General features: G+C 48.8%; 1 protein-coding gene across 1 annotated transcript in view; it reads left to right on the forward strand.

The window, feature by feature from the left end:
• Positions 1–20,706, forward strand: part of PXYLP1 (2-phosphoxylose phosphatase 1) — a 45,115-nt gene extending 24,409 nt beyond the window's left edge. Inside the window, 6 exon segments of the mRNA XM_032630541.1 lie at positions 4,048–4,206; positions 5,561–5,687; positions 13,504–13,549; positions 13,551–13,603; positions 13,605–13,642; positions 18,340–20,706. Of these exon segments, the coding sequence (XP_032486432.1) occupies positions 4,048–4,206; positions 5,561–5,687; positions 13,504–13,549; positions 13,551–13,603; positions 13,605–13,642; positions 18,340–19,277 (1,361 nt within the window). The 3' untranslated portion in view covers positions 19,278–20,706.
• The last annotated feature ends 514 nt before the right edge of the window (positions 20,707–21,220 follow it).

The raw sequence follows: 21,220 nt of genomic DNA on the forward strand, positions 1-21,220 counted from the left end.
GAGGAAACCTGCTTGGACGATCCCCAGCCCCCGGGCTGGTCAGGTGACTGCTTTCCCTTAGTGTTCCCACATGAGGATTCAAGAAGGTATTTCACCAGAAGCATGGAGCACAGTGCCTGGCTCAGGGCAGACCTTTAATTCAACAAGTATTTATGGAGGGCCTTCCCTGTGCTGGTTGCTGGGGGAATATAAACTTGAAAGAGACATAGTTCTGGCCCTCTGGACATTTGGGTTGGCGACTTGATAAACTGTGGACACCTCTGCTTACATGTACTGTAGTGTGAGCTAGGAGGGCAGCAAGAACCAGGTGGGCTCATAGAAGTGGGATGTCCAAACTACTTGGGGATTCGGGGTGGGCTTCCTGGAGGAGGTGACCCCTGGGATGAGTTATGGAGTTGGCCAGATCTGGGAAACAGAAGTTGGGGTGAGGTTAGAGGCATAAGCAAGAGGAGGGAAACATCCTGAAAAGCATCCTGTGGGAATAGGGGCAGCTCTGAGCAGTTCAGGACAATGAGAACCAAGGTAGGGGAGGGGACGTAGGGAGATGGAGCTGGGGAGACGTCTCACCCCGTGGCCTCTATGCATCAGAACTTCCCCTGATTGTCTGGCATCTGGAGGACCCTTCAAAGGACCCCACATGGACTCACGCTGTGTCCTGGTGACTCAGGAAGGTGCGAAACAGTGGAAGGTAATTTTAACAGCTAGTGGGCGAGGTTGACAGGCCCAGGTGCCAGAGGAAGCAGCAGATAAAAACTTTCTGGATGGAAGGTTTCTTTACCTGTGGCTTTCAAACCATTGCTTCCTTGAGTTGTGGGTGGTTCCTATCTTAGTCTGTTGGGCTGCCAAATAAAAATACTGTAAACTGGCTGGCTTATAAACAACAGAAGTTTATTTCTCACAGTTCTCGAGACTGGGTAGTCTAAGATCAAAGCACTGGCAGATTTGGTGTCTAGTGAGAGCCCACTTCCTAGAAGGTATCTTTTTGCTGTAACCTCACATGGCAGAAATGGGGGTGGGGGTCTCTTTTATAAGGGCACTAGTCCCATTCATGAGGGCTCCACCCTCTTGACCATATCACTCCCAAAGGCCTCACCTCCAAATACCATCACCTTGGTAGTTAGGATTCAACATGTGAATCTGGGGGGACATAAACATTCAACTTATAGCAGTTCCCAGGCGGCAGCCCCAACAAGCCTAACCCCATGTGCTCTCAGATAAGCCAGCAAACTGTGGGGACTCTGGGATGTGCAGGGACCCATGCCCCTCTGTCCCTGTGTCACTCATATTATTATCATGTCTCCTTAGCTTCGCTTTTCCCTGGCCCAGACTCAAAGGGAGTCTGCCCGCAGGCATGGCCAAGGGGCCAGAACCTGGTACCACTTTATAACAGAGCAGAGTAAAGGATTGAGGGGTGCAGCACAGCCGGAAGGGCTGGGTCATTGACATACTGCCTTACATTACATCTACTTCTCATCATTCTCTTGATCTGGCACAAATCCTCCCATGGTAAATGACCTCTGGACACCAGAGCTATGTATTAGCAGTTCTGGGGCCTTCTAGCTGTTAGGAAGAAAGTGGCTCTAGGACCGGTCAAAGGGCTAATTTGAGTTGGTGAAGGGCCAACTCTAGCTCTGTGGTTGTTGTTTTATCATAAGTAATGAACGAAAATATGCTTATTGAAAAAAAAAGTATATCTAGACATTATAGAAATATGCATATATTTCTATACCTATAGAATATATGTAACATATGCTTATTGTTAATCCATATCTACATATGTACGTGCGTGGATTTGTAAAACAATATAGACAGTTATAGAAAAACAAGTGAAAATACTTCTTCACACCCCATTCTACCCATTCCCCAAAGGCATTGTGATGGATGTCCTTGTAGACATTTTTCTGTTCATTTACATAATAAGAGTGCCTGTGTATTCATACGTTTATGGTTAATTTTTTCTTTCCACAAAAAGGCTTATATAGATATCCAGTGACTTGGTTTATTCACTGCATTTATCTTTGATTCTTTTCCATTCTTTTTAACTGTGGCAGAATATTCCACTGTGGATGTAACATTCTGTTCTGCTGATGAAAGATATTTAGGTCATTTCCCTTTTTTTGTTGTTGTTATAAACAGCGCTGCAGTGAATCTCTTTGGCCATACGTCTTGGTGATGGGAATTGATATCTTTGTCGAATAGATTCCAAGAGGTAGAATAATGGGGTCATGGATAAAGCACATGTAACATTTTAGTGGCGACTGCCAAATACTCCTTCCGAAAAGTCCTTCCGGTTTCCTCTCTCACTTGCAGTATATGGAAATGTAGGTTTCACACCCTTGCCAGTACTGAGATTATTGTTAAAATGTGAATTTTTAGTCTGGTGAGGTGGGGGTGAATCATATCCTATTGTTTTATTTTGTATTTCTTTAAGTATGTATAATGTTGAACATTTTTTTCATGTGTTTATTGCCACTGGTATTTATTTTTCTTTAATTAGCCTGCTTATATCCTTTATTGATTTTTCAGTTGTAGGAGATCTGTGCACTTTGGATATTAATAATTTGTAATATAGGTTGCCAATATTTCCCTCTCAGGGGATTGCTTATCTTTTACTTTTGTTTATGACATCTGTTTGCCAAAGGGAAGTTTTAAATATTTACAGAAGAATTTGTAGGAGTAGCTGGGAGTTTAAGTGGACTTAGACTGGGGATTGGGCCCTGTTTTAGCTGTTGTTCAAATGTATGCGTATATATCATACGATGATTAATAAGCCTTTTAGAAGTTAAATGATTCACGGGCACACCTATTTCTGTGTATTTCCTCAGTTGGCGATGCTAAAAATCCAACTGTTATTTTGTACGGAGTTCCAAATTGGGAACTCTTAGAAAGACTGGGGACCACTGACCCAGAAGATGGACTTACATCTGCTTATAAATAATTGGTAAAGTGTATGAACCAGGACTCATTTCGTTGAAAGTAACAGAAACCCAACTCAAACTAGCTGAAATAAGATGACTTTCTCGACTTACAGAACGGGAACATCTAATGGACACTTTGACCACCTCTGGACCCAGGGGCTCGAAGGGTGGACGTCCTCAGGTCTTCCTTCCTCTTTCTGACAACTCTCTTCATTTGTTGGTCTGGCTCATCTCTACTTAGCCTCATTTTCTTCCACTGCAGAGGCTGCCCATGAGCGACAGATGGTTGGGGCAGCCCCAGGTTTCCATTCTTAGAGATCAGCGTCCAGGAGAAAAGGAGCCCCTTTCCCCGTGTCTGTAGTGTACCTCTCTCAAGGAGGCAGGACGGTGTGACTGACAGTTCAGCCGAACCACATGCAAGGGAAGGAGTGGTTCACCAACAGAAAGAGCAGTAGATAGACAAACAGAACAGACTGCAGGTCCAGCAGACAGTGGGGGAGAACCTGGTCTGGAGGCAGGGGGGTGAGCTTGAGATGGCTTTCCATCCACCATGTACACCTTGGGCAGCTGCCTCAGCCTCCCCTTGGATCCCTGGCTCTCTGCTCTGTAAAATGGTCTCTTGAGGATTAATGAGCGGACGCCTGTGCTTGGGCTCAGGGGCCCACAAAGTGCAAAGCAGATGACATTAAATGAGATACGTCAGACACCTGTCCGGCACTTTGTAGGCACTCAATAGGTGATGGTTTTCCTCCTTAGTATTTGCCAGAATTCAGAGGCTGTTCAGAACAAAGTAATCGGGTTGCATGAAGTTAGTGTGTCAGTTCTTCCTTTACCACCATGGGTGAGGCCCCTCTCTCTGGGGGGCCCACCTGGTGTTGCGTAGATAATTATTGATAAGGAAAGGATAATGGCATTGAGAGAAAGAGGCAGGGCTTGGAGGGGGCTCAAGAAACAGTTGAAGCTGACTTTTTGCTACATTGAAGTCCAGCCTAATTCTCAGGGAGTCGATAGTTACGGTGAAAATCCAGCTGCCCTCTGGGCCCGTCTAGCTGGCCTGTGCACCCTATCCCCTACCCCCGCCCCCCGCCCAGGACCATGTGTGTCGTGACCTGCTTTGCTTTCTCTGCAGTCCACCTGATCCCAGTGTCGGCAGCTAAGAATGGAGTGACTAGCAAGAATCGAAAGAGGATCATGCCTGACCCGGCGACGGAGCCCCCCGTGACGGACCCCGTTTACGAAGCCCTTTTGTACTGCAACATTCCACGTGTGGCCGAGCGCAGCATGGAAGGTAGGCCTGGCCGCGCTGCCCAGCGTGGTACCGTCTTCAGCCAGCATCTAAGGAGCTAGACGGCTACGGCCCAAAGCTTGCAGTTGCCACCAGGCTGTGTCCTTGAGTGAGTTTCCAGGTCTTAGTTTCCTTGTCTGTAAAATGGGCCTAACTTGCCGTCCCTACTCACGGGGCTGCTGGGAGGGTTAGCTGACCTCTGAGCGGCACGAGGCTCCTGATGAGCCCTCCACAAATGTTTGCCATCATCCTGATTATCAGCGAGACAGCAGTGGGATGGAAAGGTGGCCTTGGCTGGCCCTAGGGTGTCATCCTCAGCTAACTCCTTTCCCGGGCGGGCTCTCTCTAGGCTTAGGACCTCCACAGCATGCCCTGCTGGTGTCCTGAAGTGAAAGTGTAGGAAAATATGATTTCTATGTTGAGTTTTGCCTTTTTGAAAGCGTGTCAAAGAATGATGGTGAATATTTATCTGTTTGTGCCCTGCTGTGTTTCACGAGAGGGAGATTTAAAGCAGAAGTCGTTGTTTCCGGTACTTCTGTGGGCCTCCCCTAGTCTGTGGATGTGCGTGAGGCTACATGAATAGCCTTTTTTCTGCTTTACAATGTTGTGTTAGTTTCTGCTGTATCACAAAGTGAATCGGCTATATGTATACACATGTCCCCATATCTCCTCCCTCTTGCGTCTCCCTCCCACCCTCCCTATCCCACCCCTCTAGGTGGTCACAAAGCACCGAGCTGATCTCCCTGTGCTATGCGGCTGCTTCCCACTAGCTATCTATTTTACGTTTGGTAGTGTATATATGTCCATGCCACTCTCTCGCTTTGTCGCAGCTTACCCTTCCCCCTCCCCATATCCTCGAGTCCATTCTCTAGTAGGTCTGTGTCTTTATTCCTGTCTTACCCCTAGGTTCTTCATGACTTTTTTTTTTTCTTAAATTCCATATATATGTGTTAGCATACGGTATTTGTCTTTCTCTTTCTGACTCACTTCACTCTGTATGACAGACTCTAGGTCCATCCACCTCATTACAGATAGCTCAGTTTCGTTCCTTTTTATGGCTGAGTAATATTCCATTGTATACACGTGCCACATCTGTATCCATTACATGAATAGTCTTGCCCACGTTTCACTGGAGGTCAGGTGACCCCCACCACACCCCAGAGCCTCCCCGTGACTTCCAGGGGGCTGGGGCGTAAGCAGCCCTCTCACGTTCCTGTGCCCTGCCCTGTGAGGCTGGTCAGGGGCCTCCCACCCAGCACAGCACCCTTCCCCCACGGTCACCCCTCCCCTCCTCTGCGAGGTCAAAGCGATGGACATCTCCTGGGCGACAACCAGACAGTGTGCTTCTCTCTTGCAGGTCATGCTCCGCATCATTTTAAGCTGGTCTCAGTGCATGTGTTCATTCGACATGGGGACAGGTACCCACTGTATGTCATTCCCAAAACGAAGCGCCCAGAAATTGACTGCACTCTGGTGGCTAACAGGTAAATTGCAGTTTTCCTAAAAGTCATTTTCAAGAATCTGTTGCCTCTGTTGAAATTAAAAGGCTGACCGGAGAATTACAGGATCGGGCAGTGGCCTACACTTGTCCAGTGAGTACTGCTTGCCAGGAGTCTGATCGTCAGAACAATCCTGCAGGGGAATCCCATTTCACAGTTGAGAGGACAGAGGCCCAGAGAGGTGAGAACACCTGCCTAAGGCCACACAGCAGATAAACTGAGATTTCAGCCCAGGCCAGCCTGCTATCTGCAGTCTCCCACCCTGCTATTCTTCAGTTTGAGAAACAACTGGGACGGGGTGCAGTAAGCACTGGGTTAGGAGTCCTCGGACCCTGGCGTGGCCGTCCCATTGAGGGGAGCAGGTAAGTCCCTTAGGCTCTCTGAGCCTCGGCCTTCTGTCTCTAAAATGGGGATGACGCTGCTGACCGGACAGGGATGGGCTGAGGAATAAGTGGGATGATGAGGAGATGCACATTACCAGTTGAAGAGCCACAACCGGAAGACATTTACTTCAACCTTTTCATTCTTCACAGGAGTAGAGACAGCCTGCCCTTGGTTGAGAGCCCTTACTATGAAAAATACTTGAAAAGAGAGTAGAAATTGTGCATGTGGACATGGCATGGCTCTAAGATGAGAGGCACAGTTAGCAATAAAGTGATGGGCCAGGCCTCAGCAAATGTGTCAGGGGACGCATAACCTCCCAAGCAGAGTTTACTGAATGAGGAGAGGAGGCGGGGGAAGTGCTCTGTGGGGATGACGTTCTTTTGATGGAATGCCTTGGGTGCCAGCCCGCCCCGGGCAGCGCCAGCCTGGTGGAACCATGGATTGCCTCCCTGCAGCCAAGGCTGTCCCTTCACAGTGGACTGCAGTGTGGACCCGGGAATTCCAGGTTAACCCTTTGCATCTCAGCCTTCTTACTGTCTAATATCAAGGGGAAGATGAAGTGAACCATTTTATGTAAAAACATCACGAAATACCATGTGACTCTAGGCTTTCATTTCCTGCTGGAGGCCACGAACCTCACAGCCTGGGGATTTACGTCTTCTTTTCTGTGTTCAGCAAGTACGGATGCATGTCCTTGTGTCCCATGGGCTGGGAAACACCCTGGATGGAGTCCAGCCCGTGTCAGGGCACCGGGCAGTCCCTGGCTTTCTTCCTCATCTCTAGCCCTCTGTGCTGGCCTTTCTGCTGGGACCCTCGGCCCCTGCCAACCACTGCCTGCCAGCCCCTCACCCGTCAGGCCTTTGCACCTGCCGTTTGGCTTGCTGGCCCCCTTCCAAAGCTCCTTCAAGGCCCCCTGAGATGGTACGCCTTCTAGGAGACCTCTCCCAGTGCGTCAGCAGGGATTCTCTGCTTGTATCAGGCACCGCCACTGCCTCAGTCAACCTGAGAAAGGGGGACGTAGGGAAGAATCTCAGAACAGGATACAGAATGCTTAATGACCAGACCTTAACTGGCTTAGGACTAGGCAAGGGTGGAGGCCACTTGCTGTGCTGGGTATTAACCCTTTAGTTTCTGGGCTGGAGCATCCAGGGTGGCGGGAGGACACAGGGAGGGCAGCTGGGGGGAGTGGCTTTGCTCCTTCGGGCGTAGCAGAGTGTCAGTGTCCTGCCGTTGTACAGGACTTTGAACAGCCCAGGGACAGGCGGGCCACTAGGCCGCTGAGCTGGCCGGACCCAGAGCAGCCTCAAGGGCTTTTTGGGAGGTACCACGCTTTAGCCGGCAGCTCGCAGCTTCTACTCCCCTTTCTCTGGCTGGGCTTCAGGTACCCAGGCGTGAGAATGGGTCTGCCCCCCCAGGCCAGTCTGCTGTTGCCGGAGAGGTCCCTGAGCACCGCGAGGCCTTGAGGGCCACCTGGCTCTTCCCAGGGAAGGGCCCAGTGGGCAGGGCCGCCGGGCGGCGTGCAGGCCTCCAGTGGGCCTGCCGGTGCTCTATGACTTGTCCTCTCAGCGTCGTTGTCTGTGCTGTGCCTGCACCACCGGCCCCTCAGGGCACTGAGTCTTATACCTTCCATATCACTGGTGCCCAGCCCGAGCCTGGCATGTGATAGTTCTTGGTTGCAGAAGGAATTCAGGAGCCCAGTGAGAATCACGGGTCATCATTGCCTATCATGTATCTGTCATAGGAGATTTGAGTCTTGACCATGAAATCCTCTGAGGCCGTTGTCACCGGTTTGATGGAGGGCAAATCCCCTCACCTCTCTGAGCCTCAGTATTCTGTCTGAGAGCATGTGGATAGTAATACGGTAAGTCCCCTGCATACAAACAAGTTCCATTCTGAGAACGCGTGTGTAAGTCCAGTTTGTTCGTAAGTCCAACAGAGTTAGCTGAGGTACCCAAGTTTTACAGATGACACCAGACACGTGAACTAACTTACGTGATCGGACATGCGAACGTACGTTCGCATCTTCGAAAGCTTTGGCGGTTCATATGTAGGGCACTTACCGTACCTCCCCTAAAACATCCTCGTGAAGTCTACTAAGGTGATGGAGTAAAGCGCTGAGAGCCTGGTTCCCACCGAGAGCTTGAGAAATGGTGTTTCATTTACCAAAGCAGCCTGGAATCTCCCAGGCCCGGCCTCTTTTCCTCTCTGAGTGGTCGTGGTCACAGGGCCAGGTCGGGTCCCGGGGTCCCTCGTTCTGCCACTGCCCTGACGGGGCCACTTCTGGAGCTCCCAGCTGAGAGGTGCAGTTCCTGGGAACCGGCTGCCCCCGCTGCCTCTGCCTCGTTTCCCCCTGGCCTGGTCATTTGGTCTAGTTCTATTTCATACAAATACATTCTGTAGTTGTAGGAGCTACTTTGAGTCGTTTATAGAAAGTGGGTGGAGTATGCATGTTTAATTAATTAATGGCATTTAATGAATTCCATCTTTTATAACAATAAAAGTTGACTTGTCATTATAAACGCACATTTAGTGTAAGAGTGAGCAGGACCCCCAGCTAAGGGGACCCACTCTGGGCCTCTGAACCCCCTGGGACTGTGGTATCTGGGTCACCAGCTGTGCCTGCTGCCTTCCCAGGTGCCAGTTCGGCTTCACGAATTATTAATTTTTATGGCCTCCTCAAAGGCGGAGCGTCCTGAATTGTGCCCATTACTCCCGTCTGGTGAAGGACACTGTCTGGGCTGGCGGCGGGCGTGCAGTGAGCTGAACCAGCAGGAGCCGGACACCCCAGTGTTTCCCTTCCTAAGGACACCTTCCACGACTCTCAGAGTCTTTGTAGTGGAAGCTGCCTCCTCGTGAGTAGTCGTGGGGCTCAGGAACGTTGTCTGGCCGGGAGGTAGAGGTTGACTTGAGAGTTTAGCATGTAGATGGCAGCCGAAGCTGTGGACTTGAACGGTATCACATACAGAGCCTCTGGAGTGAGGTAAGGGCCAAAAACAGAGCCCTATACGAGCACCAGCCAATTACAGCATGGAGAGAAAGGAGGGTCCCAGGAGGAGATGGAGAAGTTGCAGCGGGAAGGTGGCAGGAGAGTGATGTTATGAGAGCTGAGGAAGCAGAGTTTCAGGAAGGGGGAGGGGGTGGGTAATCACCTCAAACAGAGCGAAAAGGTCCAGAAAGCTAAAGACTGAGAAAAGTATACTAAGTTTATCTTTTTAGAATTTCGTTTTATTAATAATATAAAATAATAAATTCTTTAATTAGCATAAATTATAAAAATCCATGCTATGAACTTGTTATGGTTTCTAGCCATATAAGCTTTTTTGAATTGTGTTTCCTGGTAACAGTGTCACTGGTCTTATACCTCTTCTCTGCTCGTCTTAATGATCTGTACAGAACTCAGTAGTTGCTCAGATTATGGCTAAAGCACAATAAGTTTTCTTACAGGTGTGTAGATGAGCCTTGGGGTTCCATGTATGCTTTGTGGCATAAATAGGTGTGAAAATGCATATAAAAATGCAAACAAGACCTCTGAAGTGAATGGTTTGAAGGCTTAAGATGGTAGCACTGCTGGTTCTTTCCATTTTCAATATGAAAATAGATTTCCAATGAGCATACAGTAACGTGGGTTTTTCCTGAAGAAAAATTCATCATCACAGATATAATCATTTCTGTGTTGGTCAGGGTAAGGCTAGGCTGCCTGCTGTTATAATAAAGAGAACCAAGGAGGAATTCCCTGGTGGTCCAGTGGTTAGGACTCGGCGTTTTCACTGCCGTGGGCCTGGATTCAGTCCCTGGTCCATGAACCATAAGCCGTGTGGTGCGCCCAAAAAAATAAAACAGAGAACCAAGAATGCATTGCCTTAGATAATAGAAGTTTATCTCTTGCGTGAAGGTCTGAGATGAGTGTTCCAGGTTGTATAACTTGGCTTTGCCTGGTCATTCAGGGCCCCAGGTTCCTTCCAGGTTGTTGCTCCCACCGTGCCCTAGGCACGTCTACGTGACTGAACCTGGGTTACTACAATGCCTGAATAGTGGCCAGAGGGAAGGGAGAGAGGGTGAAGGGGCCATGCCCGTGATCTGAAAGCCTAAACGCAGACTGGCATACATCCTTCCATTCCACTGGAGAATACTTAGTCACGTGGCTCCACCTGACCACTAGGACTTCAGAAATGGGCTCTAACCAAGTTCCCAAGAAGAGGAGAACAGATTCCGTTACATAGCTGTTGAAGAATAAACAGAGCCAGAGAACAGGTAAAGTAGTAAAAACAGATCTTATTCAGGAGTTAATGCAGAAGGGTAGAACTGGACTCAGTTCCAAATACAGCACGGACAAGTGGGGTTTTATAGCCCAGGAGCAGGGTGTGGGTCAGTGGATGGGGAATTACTATGAGGAGACATCAGGGGTCAGGGGGTTCCGGCTAAACTCACTCCATGGGACTCTTGCTGAAGGCAGACCAGGGTGATCAGATACCACCGGGGGTGAGGAATTTGATCACGTATCAAGGGTGATCAGATATCAAAAGTGGGAGAGTCTGGCTAAACAGACTTAGCAGGATTTTTGCTGAAAATGGGCAATGCAAAGACAGATATAAATCCAAAGAAAATGCAAGTCCAGAGGTCAAGGCTTGGATGGGAAGAGGGTTCAGAGGAGACGAAAATTTGGTCAAAGAGAGTCTGTTACCAGTAACAGTCTCACTCACAACAGCCTTTATTTTTAATATTTCCATCAAAATCTGGATACTTTAATAAACACTATGGGAACTTGCCATATTCGTTGCTACAGATTAAGAAGGCTTGGACTTCTCTTGAAGCATCGAAAGTTGGGGCACTTCCCAGTTGAAATCATTTCCGTGTGCTTCTGAGGTATTTACCATGCGCTGGGTACCCTCTCCACTGCAGGGATGGAGCAGGAGATGCAGTAGGCGGGACTAATCTTGGGTGGTTTTGGCTGTGTCAGCTTGAAGTGGGAATCTCAGTTGTCTGACCGGGGATCGAACCCAGGCCACAGTGCTGCCCTGGCCTGCTTTGAAGAGAGAAATCAGCAAAGAGACAAAAAGTAGTGAGGCAAGTAAAGTGTTTATTAGGAGAGAAGATACGTGTGGAGAAAGCACGGGCGGGCTCAGAGAGAGAGAAAGAGAGCCGTGGGCTTTTGGGGTGGGTTAAACCACTTATATGGAGGCAGTTCTGCGTTTCCAGTCATCTTGCTTTGTCTGGCTTGGAGTCCATATCTCGTCTGGCTCAGGGCCCTGCCCTGGGTGCACGTGCATCTTTTAGCCAAGATGGACTCGGGCGCTGGGTTCCCTGAGACGTTGACAGAACACCTTACAGTCTAGCACCCCCTCCCCTGAGGATCCTTTCTGTACATGCGTAGCTTGGGGGTCTCCTTGACCTCCAGAATGAGAAATATGTGGTCTCTTTATCTTTGATCTCGGCAGGACTCAGCTCCTCCTGGCTCCCGCCATTGTCTTTATCTTGGAGTATCTGTCCACAGGGGACAGACTTCAGCTGCTCAGCCTGGGGCCCGTCTGTCTCCTGCCTCAGGGTCTGGTCATTCAGATCCAGGACAGGCCCAGGGACTCAGGTTACCTGGTCCTCTTCCAGATTAAAAGTCTTTTGTTCTCTTCCGTAAGTGAAGTTTTTCTTCCACGAATCGTCATCTTTCCATATCAAAAACACGTTTCCATGAATACAGTTAGATATTAATGCACCATTAAGGAGTCAGATTCCCTGAAAACTTTCAGTAGTGAAATTTCATTTCTAAAACTGGTAGCAAAGCTTTTCTTAGATCCTCACACATCACCAACCTGAGATAATGGCCCGGAGCAGAACATTTGACTCCTGTTGAGGGATAGCCTTTGTTTATGTGGATTTGTTTTGGCGGCCTCATTATCAGACTGGACATTTTATTTCACAGTTTGCAAATATTCATGTGTTTTAGCCTCAGGGAGAATAAATAACACATTCTCTGTTTTTATGGAAAGCCATAATGCCCTATAGCAATCCAGGGTGATTTATTAGACTATGTACTGTATGTCAGGATTTGCATCCTCTAATCTTAAAACCTATTTCTAGAATGGATTTTTTTCTTTTTAGCTTTATGTTTTTGAAAGATAAACCCATTTTGGCAGCCATTGTAAAAGCACTGCCAAAGTTAATTAGGCTTTCAGACAGCGGGGGTCTGCCATTAAACAATTTATCTTTGCTTCTTTTCGTGCTCATTTAGTTTAGTCGGGAACTACTCTATCTGTCCACCTCTGTTCAGCTGGAAATGTATAAACGTTCATAGGCCATTTCATTATTTAAAGAAAAGGTGTGTGTACTCATAGGTCATCTCATTATTCAGAGAAAATGTGTATGTATTCATGGGTCATTTCATTATTCAGGGAAATGGTGTATTAGTGACTAGAACAATAGATCTTGATTTACCATGTGTACTTCATGGCAGAAACATAAGTAATGTCAGATCTCATAAATAACCTGGTGTGTTGTTTTTTTTTTCACTATTCATCCCCACCCCACATGCAGTGAGATTACCGTATGTGCAAAATGCATAGTGAGCTGTAGAGATCTGGGTTATCTTAATCAGTTGATTTTCTTCACAGGAGATTTTCCAGAGGTCATATAAGTTAAGGATTAAGGGTTACCCCGGTGAAGGTCAGGATGCATTTTCTAGGAGGAAGAGGCAGCATGTGGAAAGTCTTGGAAGCATGAAAGAACAGGTGTGCAGGGCCCACAGAAGGCAGATGCCGTGCGTGGCCAGAGCACAGCACTAGGGAACCCTGGGCCTCAACGTGAGGCAGGGCCAGAGTAGACTGACGGCTGTGCGTGGCTTCTTGGGAAGGTGGCACCGTGGAAGAGCAGTGACAGTCGGGGTTGCCTTCTACGTCGACCTCACTGGCTGTGGAGGAGGCAAGATGTGACTGCACAGGCCAAGGAGGGGCCCATGCCATCCAGACAGAAGCTGACTGAGGCAGACCCTGCTCAGGGACACTGGGATACGGGAGAGAGGGGCAGAGAAGCCCAGGAGGACACATGTGCAGGGCGCAGGGGAGGGAGAAATCGAGGAGGACCCACAGCCTCGCTTGGCTGCCTCGGGTCGGGGGGTTGGTGGCCTCCTGGAGGGAGAGACAAGAGTGGGGGCGGCCGGGGAACCGGGTGGATGAGGTCAATGCTGACCTCCACGGTGGTGAGGATGATGGGCACTTCGGTGGAGGGCGGGGTCTCAGGCTGGCCTTTCGGAGTGGGGATTTTATGTGTAGGTGGCAGCGGGCAGGTAATCTTGAAACTGGACTGGACTGTTAATTGTGGGTGAGAAAGGTCTTGGCTCACTTGGGATCCTGCTTGCTGAGGCTGAAATCATCACGGACAGTTTTGGAGGCACCGCTAACCACTAACTCTCTCTGTGTTGCCTCTTTAGGAAACCGTATCACCCTAAACTGGAGGCTTTCGTGAGTCACATGTCCAAAGGGATCCGGAGCCTCTTTCGAAAGCCCCCTGCACTCCCTGCCTCTTTATCCAGCCACCAGCTGTGTGAGATGGAGAGCTCACGCAGACAGGTATGTGGGGCTGCCCCTCCCCTACTCAGTCTCCACCCGCTCTTGTATTTGGCGGACGCGTGTATCGGGGCCTCCTGGGAAAGACACTGTGGGCGCAGAGGTGAGTAGGGCCAGCACCTCAAGTAGCTGTGTGCCCACAAGGTATCTGATTCAACATGTGAATTCTAAATATTAAAAATAACCTTTTGGGCTTCCCTGGTGGCGCAGTGGGTTGAGAGTCCGCCTGCCGATGCAGGGGACGCAGGTTCGTGCCCCGGTCCGGGAAGATCCCACATGCCGCGGAGCGGCTGGGGCCCGTGAGCCATGGCCACTGAGCCTGTGCGTCCGGAGCCTGTGCTCCGCAGCGGGAGAGGCCACAACAGTGAGAGGCCCACGTACTGCAAAAAAAAAAAAAACCTTTTTTCTTATTACAAAAACTGTATATGTTCATGGAAGAGAAAGCAGGAAAGACAATTAAGCAAAAGGAAGAAAATTTAAAGCACTCATAATCCCACCAAAGAAATGAATAATCTTTCTTCCTGTGTTTATATCTGCATGCACTCGTGGGCGTGCACACACACACACACACACATTCATTCTCACAGGTGGTATCTTCCTAAACAGTTGTGTAACCTACTTTTTCAGTTAACAATATGCTGAGATCATCTTTCCCTATCAATCAATGTCCATCAACAACGTCATTTCCGACAGCTTCCTATTATTCCACTATGAATGGGCCATGACTCATGTAACCAGTCCCATGTTCTTAGCTACTTCAGACAAAACAGCTGAAAGGTTTTAATGCAGCAGATCTCAGGGAGACACGCATATGGCAGAGCCCCACTGCGCGTGGAGTTTGTCTGGCTTGTGTGTTCCTCGCAGAAGCCCATCTCTCCCTCCGCAGCCCTGTTCATACCGCTGTGTTGCCAGTCCACTGTCAGCGTAGGTTGGTGATTTAACAGTGGGGTCACCTTTGTCGGTACGAGAAGGAACTGGTGGTCCCCTCAGAGGTTCCAGCTTCCTACTTCCTCAGTCTGGGACCTTAAAGGACTCTTGTGTGGCCACCAGCCTTTCTGGAGGAATCAAGGCGACCGATTGGCCACGTTCTGTTTCTTGACCCACCAGCATCTTAGGACCTCAGCTTTGATGGAAGGAAGGTCTCTGTCCTGTACTTGGCCCTGTTGGTTTCGCCATGTTTTGAAAGCCATTATTATTGGGGATACAGAGTGACAGAGTGGGGCAAGCTTAAGTCTCTGGAGGACTAGCCTTGAATAAGGAGTTTTGTCAAAAGCTTTTCCTAATTAGTTCACGTGCACAAGCTCTGCATTAGTTTAAAACAGGAGTTCTCCTCCTACCAGATCCAGCACCCCCTTTTATTAACAAGTGTTTTGTGGTGCTCCCTGAACTATCCTGAAGTGAAATTCGAGTATAACTTTTCTATATACATAATTTTCAAAAACAATTATGTCAGGCACCCTAATTGTAATATGAAGTAGAAACAACAGGAAGCTAATTTATTATATATTCTCTATATCTCAGTATAAATGCCTGAGTGCACCTTTGTTAGAAAATAGGATGAAATAATCAATTGCTTGCACTTCAGTGTAGGTTTGATGTGTGTCACAGCTACAAATGCAGACTGATCAAGGGGATGTGTATTGGTGACCCTACTACTCCGTGTCAGGACATGATTTTTTTGACAAGTTGTGATCAAAACAAACGACACGTGTCCCTTAATTTATATTGCATTTCTGGAAAATTCAGTGGATGTTAATGTTATGCAAAAATGGTTTTGTGTTTATAGACACAAACAACCAGATTTGAGATTGAAGTATTTAAACAGGGTTTTCACATGAGGGAATGTCTTATACACTCAAAAGTTACGTGGAACAGAAAACAGTTCCTTGTGAAGACTATCTGGCCCTTGGACCCCACCCACGAGGGATCGGAAACGTGCTTCCCCATATTATTGTGACAACCCAAACCCTCCCTGAGGGCAGAACCGTGCTTGCCTAGAACCACTGATCGCAAGTAATAGAAACCAACTCAAGCGGAAAAAGGACATTTATTATAAGGATTCAGGGTGACTCACAGACTCTTAAGGGCAAGAATATGACCAGACCTCCAGAAACTGGTACCAGCAATAAAGAAGCTGTCTGTCCCTACCTCTGTGGTTTTGCTGTGTGTCTGTCAACAGAGACAGTCCTAGCCACGTGTAGAGATGAATTTACACGTTCAAGTTCCTGAGGGAATCTGACGGGGTCCTTGAGGGTCAGTGTCTGTCAGCTGGCTAGGAAGTCAGGGTAACTGCATCGAGCATCTATTCATTCTAACCTTTCTTCCCCATTGACCTGTGATCATCATCATTTTCTAAATTAGTACTACCCTAGAAATCATTTTTGCGGTTGTTTGCTCCTATTCCCGCTTTCTCTTTTAGTGGTCACTTTTATCTTCTATTTGAAATTTCACATCGCTGTTAGAATCATCATTTGTAAATGGCACACACTTCGGGCACCCCACAGGAGCTGTGTAAGATGCGACTGTTCATAAGTGCCTACTCTGTCCCAGATGCTTCGACAGCTGCCACATGTAGGGAAGGGGCGGTGGCTGGATGACTGAGATGCTGTCCTAAAGGAACCTGCAGCTGCAGTGGTACAGCGCATGGAGACCCCTGAGGGTGTTGCTGCAAGTCGCAGGCTCTTACAGAGTAAACACGGGTTTTGGAGTAGACAGACCTGTGAAACAGGGCTCATAACATCTTCCCGACAGCGCTGGTGGCAAGCTGCAGTAGACAGCATGTGTAAAGCGCCCAGCACAGTGCTAGCATATGCTAGGCTCAATGTATGCAGCTGTTGCCTTAGCGGTCCAGCGGCCTGTGCAAACAGGAGGGAATGATTAATTGGACCTCTGGGGAGCGGGGGAGGAGGAGGGAGACAGAGAAGGTAGTATTGGAGCCAGGATGAGGATTTCACTGGGAAGAGAAAGGGAAGGGCGTGAACAGAGGCATGCAGATGCAGGCCGTGTTTGGAGAGAAGGAGAAGCCCTGAATGGGTAGTGTTTCTGCAGGAACATGTAGGGAGGAGGTGATGTGAGCACAAGGTTGGGCCGGGGCAGGGGCTGGAGTTCTGCTCGGCCACGTCCTAACTGTGAATGGCTTGGGCCTCAGTTTCCTCACCTGTAAAATAAGGAAAAGGGGGATAATGATAATATGCCTTCTTCGCTGGGTTTTCGTGAGGATTGAAGGAGAAAGGTTGGCACACAGTAAGCGCGCCAACCTTAACGTACATAGCCTCAGAATACAGGGTAGGCCCAGAGGGGAACGGGGGTAGACACACATTCTGGATGTTTGTCACTCATGGCTGGTCCCTTCGTGCGGGTCATTTGGAAATGCGAAGACCTGCCCCAGCCCAGATCTCTCAGGGAATTCTGTCAATACTCTTCATTCAAAGTAGGACCTAGACATCCTTCTTTTTATTTTTTCCTGAGCTATTCCCCTTCCTGGGCCAACACCGTTCCCTCTGTCTCACGCATTTCAGCCTGAAGTCGTCTCATCTTTGTGGTGGGGCTTTTCAAACCATTCGGGCATCTGAGTAAGTGGCGTTACTGGTCATAGGGCCTGCCTGTGGTTGACACTCTCAGAGAATGCAGATCTTGCACTGAAATTCCATCCCAACATCCTGTTGGCTGCAGGGTGAGCTTGCTTTCATCTTGGACCACCTTCTCCTGCTTGAAGATAAGACATTTGCAGTTTTTTTCCTTTTCTTTTTTCAAGATACTATACTGTGGTATAGTTCCTGTGTGTAGTTCGAAACTATGACAACTAAAGGGTAAACTTAAAATTCACGCTCCTACCCATGTTCCATCTCCCCCCCCATTTCTGTGCCCCCATCATCCCCAGGTAACCATTGTGCATCCTCGCAAAATTTTTCTATGCAAAACACAGGCAGCTGCCAATACACGTTCTTATTTTCGCCTCATTTTTATTTAAAAGCAGCATAATCAACATACTGTTCTGCAGTTTGCTTTTTTTTTCCCCCCCAAATATTCTGAGTATCTGGGAGATCATTCCAGATCCATACAGAGACCGTATCCTTGCTGATGAGCAGGTAAAGCCCTAGCAGGATCGGGCAGAATGTACCCAGAAGGTGAGCAGAGAGCCTTCAGCTGGGACAGTAGGGAGGATGGTGTGAAGGAGGGGACGTCCTCAGAGTGAGGGGACTAGGCAGCCAGCAAGTGACTTGTTCTCCTTGCCTGACAGATTTCCATGAACTCCCCGGGCACATGGAATGTGAGGAATGATTTGTCCCAGCGCAGGAGGGAGAAAGCTCTCCTTAGTCCCCTGCCAGTTACCTCCTAGACGTCCACCAGTGCGATGGTTCCTACCCTCTGAGCCCCGCCAGTCACATCCCTCCTCCAGGGGAGGGACCAGTCAGAAGGGAGGAATCAAGGCAGATGAAGGGTCCTTGTGCTTCCCAGAAAGGTGTGGGTCCAGAGGACCGGGCCCCGCTCTGCTCGTCCCTTTGTGGATAACCCTGAGGGGCTCCCTTTGCACGCTGACGTGAGCCCGTTCTCGGGGCTTCTACGCACTGGGGGCCAGGCTCAAGGATGTAATCGTTCGCCGTCTGAAGCGTTCCAGAGTTGGACGGGCCTCGACTCCCCGTGCTGTTCCTCCTGCTAAGCTGGTAGCAAGGCAGGCGTGTGGCACTCTTGTGTTTCAGGGGTTGTGCAGCATCTGCAGAATGGCCAGCTGCTGAGGGACGTCTACCTGAAGAAACACAAACTCCTGCCCAGTGACTGGTCCACAGAGCAGCTTCGCTTAGAGACCACTGGCAAAAGCCGGACGCTGCAGAGTGGGCTGGCTCTGCTTTATGGCTTTCTCCCAGATTTTGACTGGAAGAAGATTTATTTCCGGCACCAGCCCAGCGCTCTGTTCTGCTCCGGGAACTGCTACTGCCCGCTGAGGAACCAGTACCTAGAAAAGGAGCAGCGTCGGCAGTACCTGTTGCGTTTGAAAAACAGGCAGCTGGAGAGGACCTACGAGGAGATGGCCAGGATCGTGGACACCTCCACCAAGCAGCTCCGGGCCGCCAACCCCATAGACGCCATGCTCTGCCTCTTCTGCCACAACGTCAGCTTCCCCTGCACCAGGAATGGCTGTGTTAACATGGAGCACTTCAAGGTGATCAAGAGGCATCAGATAGAGGACGAGAGCGAGAGGCGGGAGAAGAAACTGTATCTGGGGTACGCGCTCCTGGGCGCCCACCCCATCCTGAACCAGACCGTGGGCCGCATGCGGCGTGCGGCAGAGGGCCGGAAGGAAGAGCTCTTTGCTCTCTCCTCTGCTCACGACGTCACTCTGGCCCCGATTCTCAGTGCCTTGGGCCTTACAGAAGCCAGGTTCCCGAGGTTCGCGGCCAGGTTGATCTTTGAGCTCTGGCAAGACAGAGAGAAGCCCGGCGAGCACTCCGTCCGGATTCTCTACGACGGTGTCGATGTCACGTTCCACACCTCGTTCTGCCAGGATCACCACAAGCGGTCTCCCAGGCCCATGTGCCCCCTCGAAAACTTCGTCCGCTTTGTCAAAAGGGACATGTTCGTGGCCCTGGGTAGTGGTAGCACTAATTATTATGATGCGTGTCACAGGGAAGGATCCTAAAAGGTACGTGGTGTGGCACTAACGGAATCTATGCCAATACAGGGGGATGGGAAAGGTCCGCTTCTAGTTCTTTTGGTTGCTAAGGGTACAAGGTGATTTTTAAAGGCCGGAAATCATGCTTGGGGGCCACATAGATTTAGGGTTGAACAGTGAATATGTTGCTGTAATCGGGTACTTGAGTTACTTGGTACACAATGGCCAGTTCACAGAGAGAGGAAGGTACTTTATCATAGCCAGACTTTGCTTAGGGTGCCAGAACAATGCGTCAGTACCCAACGCTGCCAGTCCACTTATGTGTTCTTTTGATCTGCCTTGGTACTGTATGATGGAACCAGCAAACTTCAGCCAGAAGTTTCTTCATCTGGGACAGTCTTACCTTGTCCTTGTTCAGTGAACAATTTCCTGAAGTGATTTATCTAAAATAGGGGTAGGCAGACTTTTTCCGTAAAGGGCCAAATAGTAAATATTGTAGACATTGTGGACCCAGAGGCCACATATAGCATCTGTCACAGCTACTCGATTCTGCTCTTGTAACTTGAAAGCAGCGACAGACAGCACGTGAATGAATAAGCATGGCTGTGTTCATAGGCCGCACAGAGCAGGCACTGGGCCAGGTGTGGCCCGAGGGCTGTAGTTTGCTGATCCCTGTTCTAAAAGCTAGGCTCTACTACAATTGCACTTGCAGCACTTTGCCAGAGAACCAGTTGAATACCCAGAATTATTCAGTGGTGCCTCCAGTAACTTCTGCTAGAAACATAGAATCTGGTCTGTATCCGACATTATAACACAACCTGAGGGGAAGTAAACATTGAGTCAAGAGGAATCATAGAAAAACTATTAGAATATTACTTGATGTTCATGATGATTATGGTATAAGGTAGTTCTGAGTATGTCTTAAATATTTGTCTGCCGTAGTCTATTTGCTGTACATGCTGAAATTTTTGTATTCCGTTTAGTATTTTTATAATCTAGGGAAATATTTTCTAAGACGAGTTTGAGATGTGCTCTGATTCCTCTGACATATTCAGTTTACTGTATCTGCTTGGGGGTTAGAAGGGAGCCGGAAGCGGAATTCAGGCCCTTTCTTCCAGTACAACTAATCATGGCTCATTGCCTTCGACGAGCAGTAGAATTGGATCGATTTTTAAACCGTTTTCGTGTTTCAAATGGTACATTCGAATTGAGTTTTAAATAAGTTTTTGGAAGAAGTTTGTTACTAGATAGTTAAATAATCTTTATAAGGTATTTTATATATTAGAAGCAATTATAATTAAATCTGTGATTTCTGACTAAAATGGTGCTAGTTCTGTGCGAAGAAATATAAAGTGAGATTCCCCGATGTTGCTGGTATTCCAGCCTTTTCTGTTTGTTTTTTGTCCAGTGTTGCATTTGAATACATCCGCTTCTATTAATAAATTTTTGAAGATTACTCGTACACACAACTCATGGTTTGTACCTGTAAGTCACTCTATTTCCTTTCAAGTGAGTTCATATGTTTTTTTAATTTATCTTTTTTTTAATAAACAAAAGCATTTTAAATTAGAAGGCTCTACAGCAGGGGTCCCCAACCCCCAGGCCACGGACCACAGCCTGTTAGGAACTGGCCACACAGCAGGAGGTGAGCTGCGGGAAGGCGAGTGAAGCTTCACCTGCCACTCCCCATGGCTCCCCATCGCTCACATGACCGCCTGCACCATCCCCTATCCCCCCACCCTGTCCATGGAAAAACTGTCTTCCACGAAACCAGTCCCTGGTGCTAAAAAGGTTGGGGACCGCTGCTCTACAGTACACGTGGGTAAGGGAGTGCCAGGCCCCAGCCTAGTGTGGCCAGCCACAGGCCAAGCTGGGCCCTCAGGGGTGATGGGAAAGGACAGCAGTCCTGCACTGGGCCACAGAGGGGCTGCAGCTTCCTTCTCTGACAGCAGCATCAGGGCTCAGTGGCC

The sequence above is a fragment of the Phocoena sinus genome, chromosome 4, assembly GCF_008692025.1.
Source record: "Phocoena sinus isolate mPhoSin1 chromosome 4, mPhoSin1.pri, whole genome shotgun sequence".
Classification (NCBI taxonomy): domain Eukaryota; kingdom Metazoa; phylum Chordata; class Mammalia; order Artiodactyla; family Phocoenidae; genus Phocoena; species Phocoena sinus.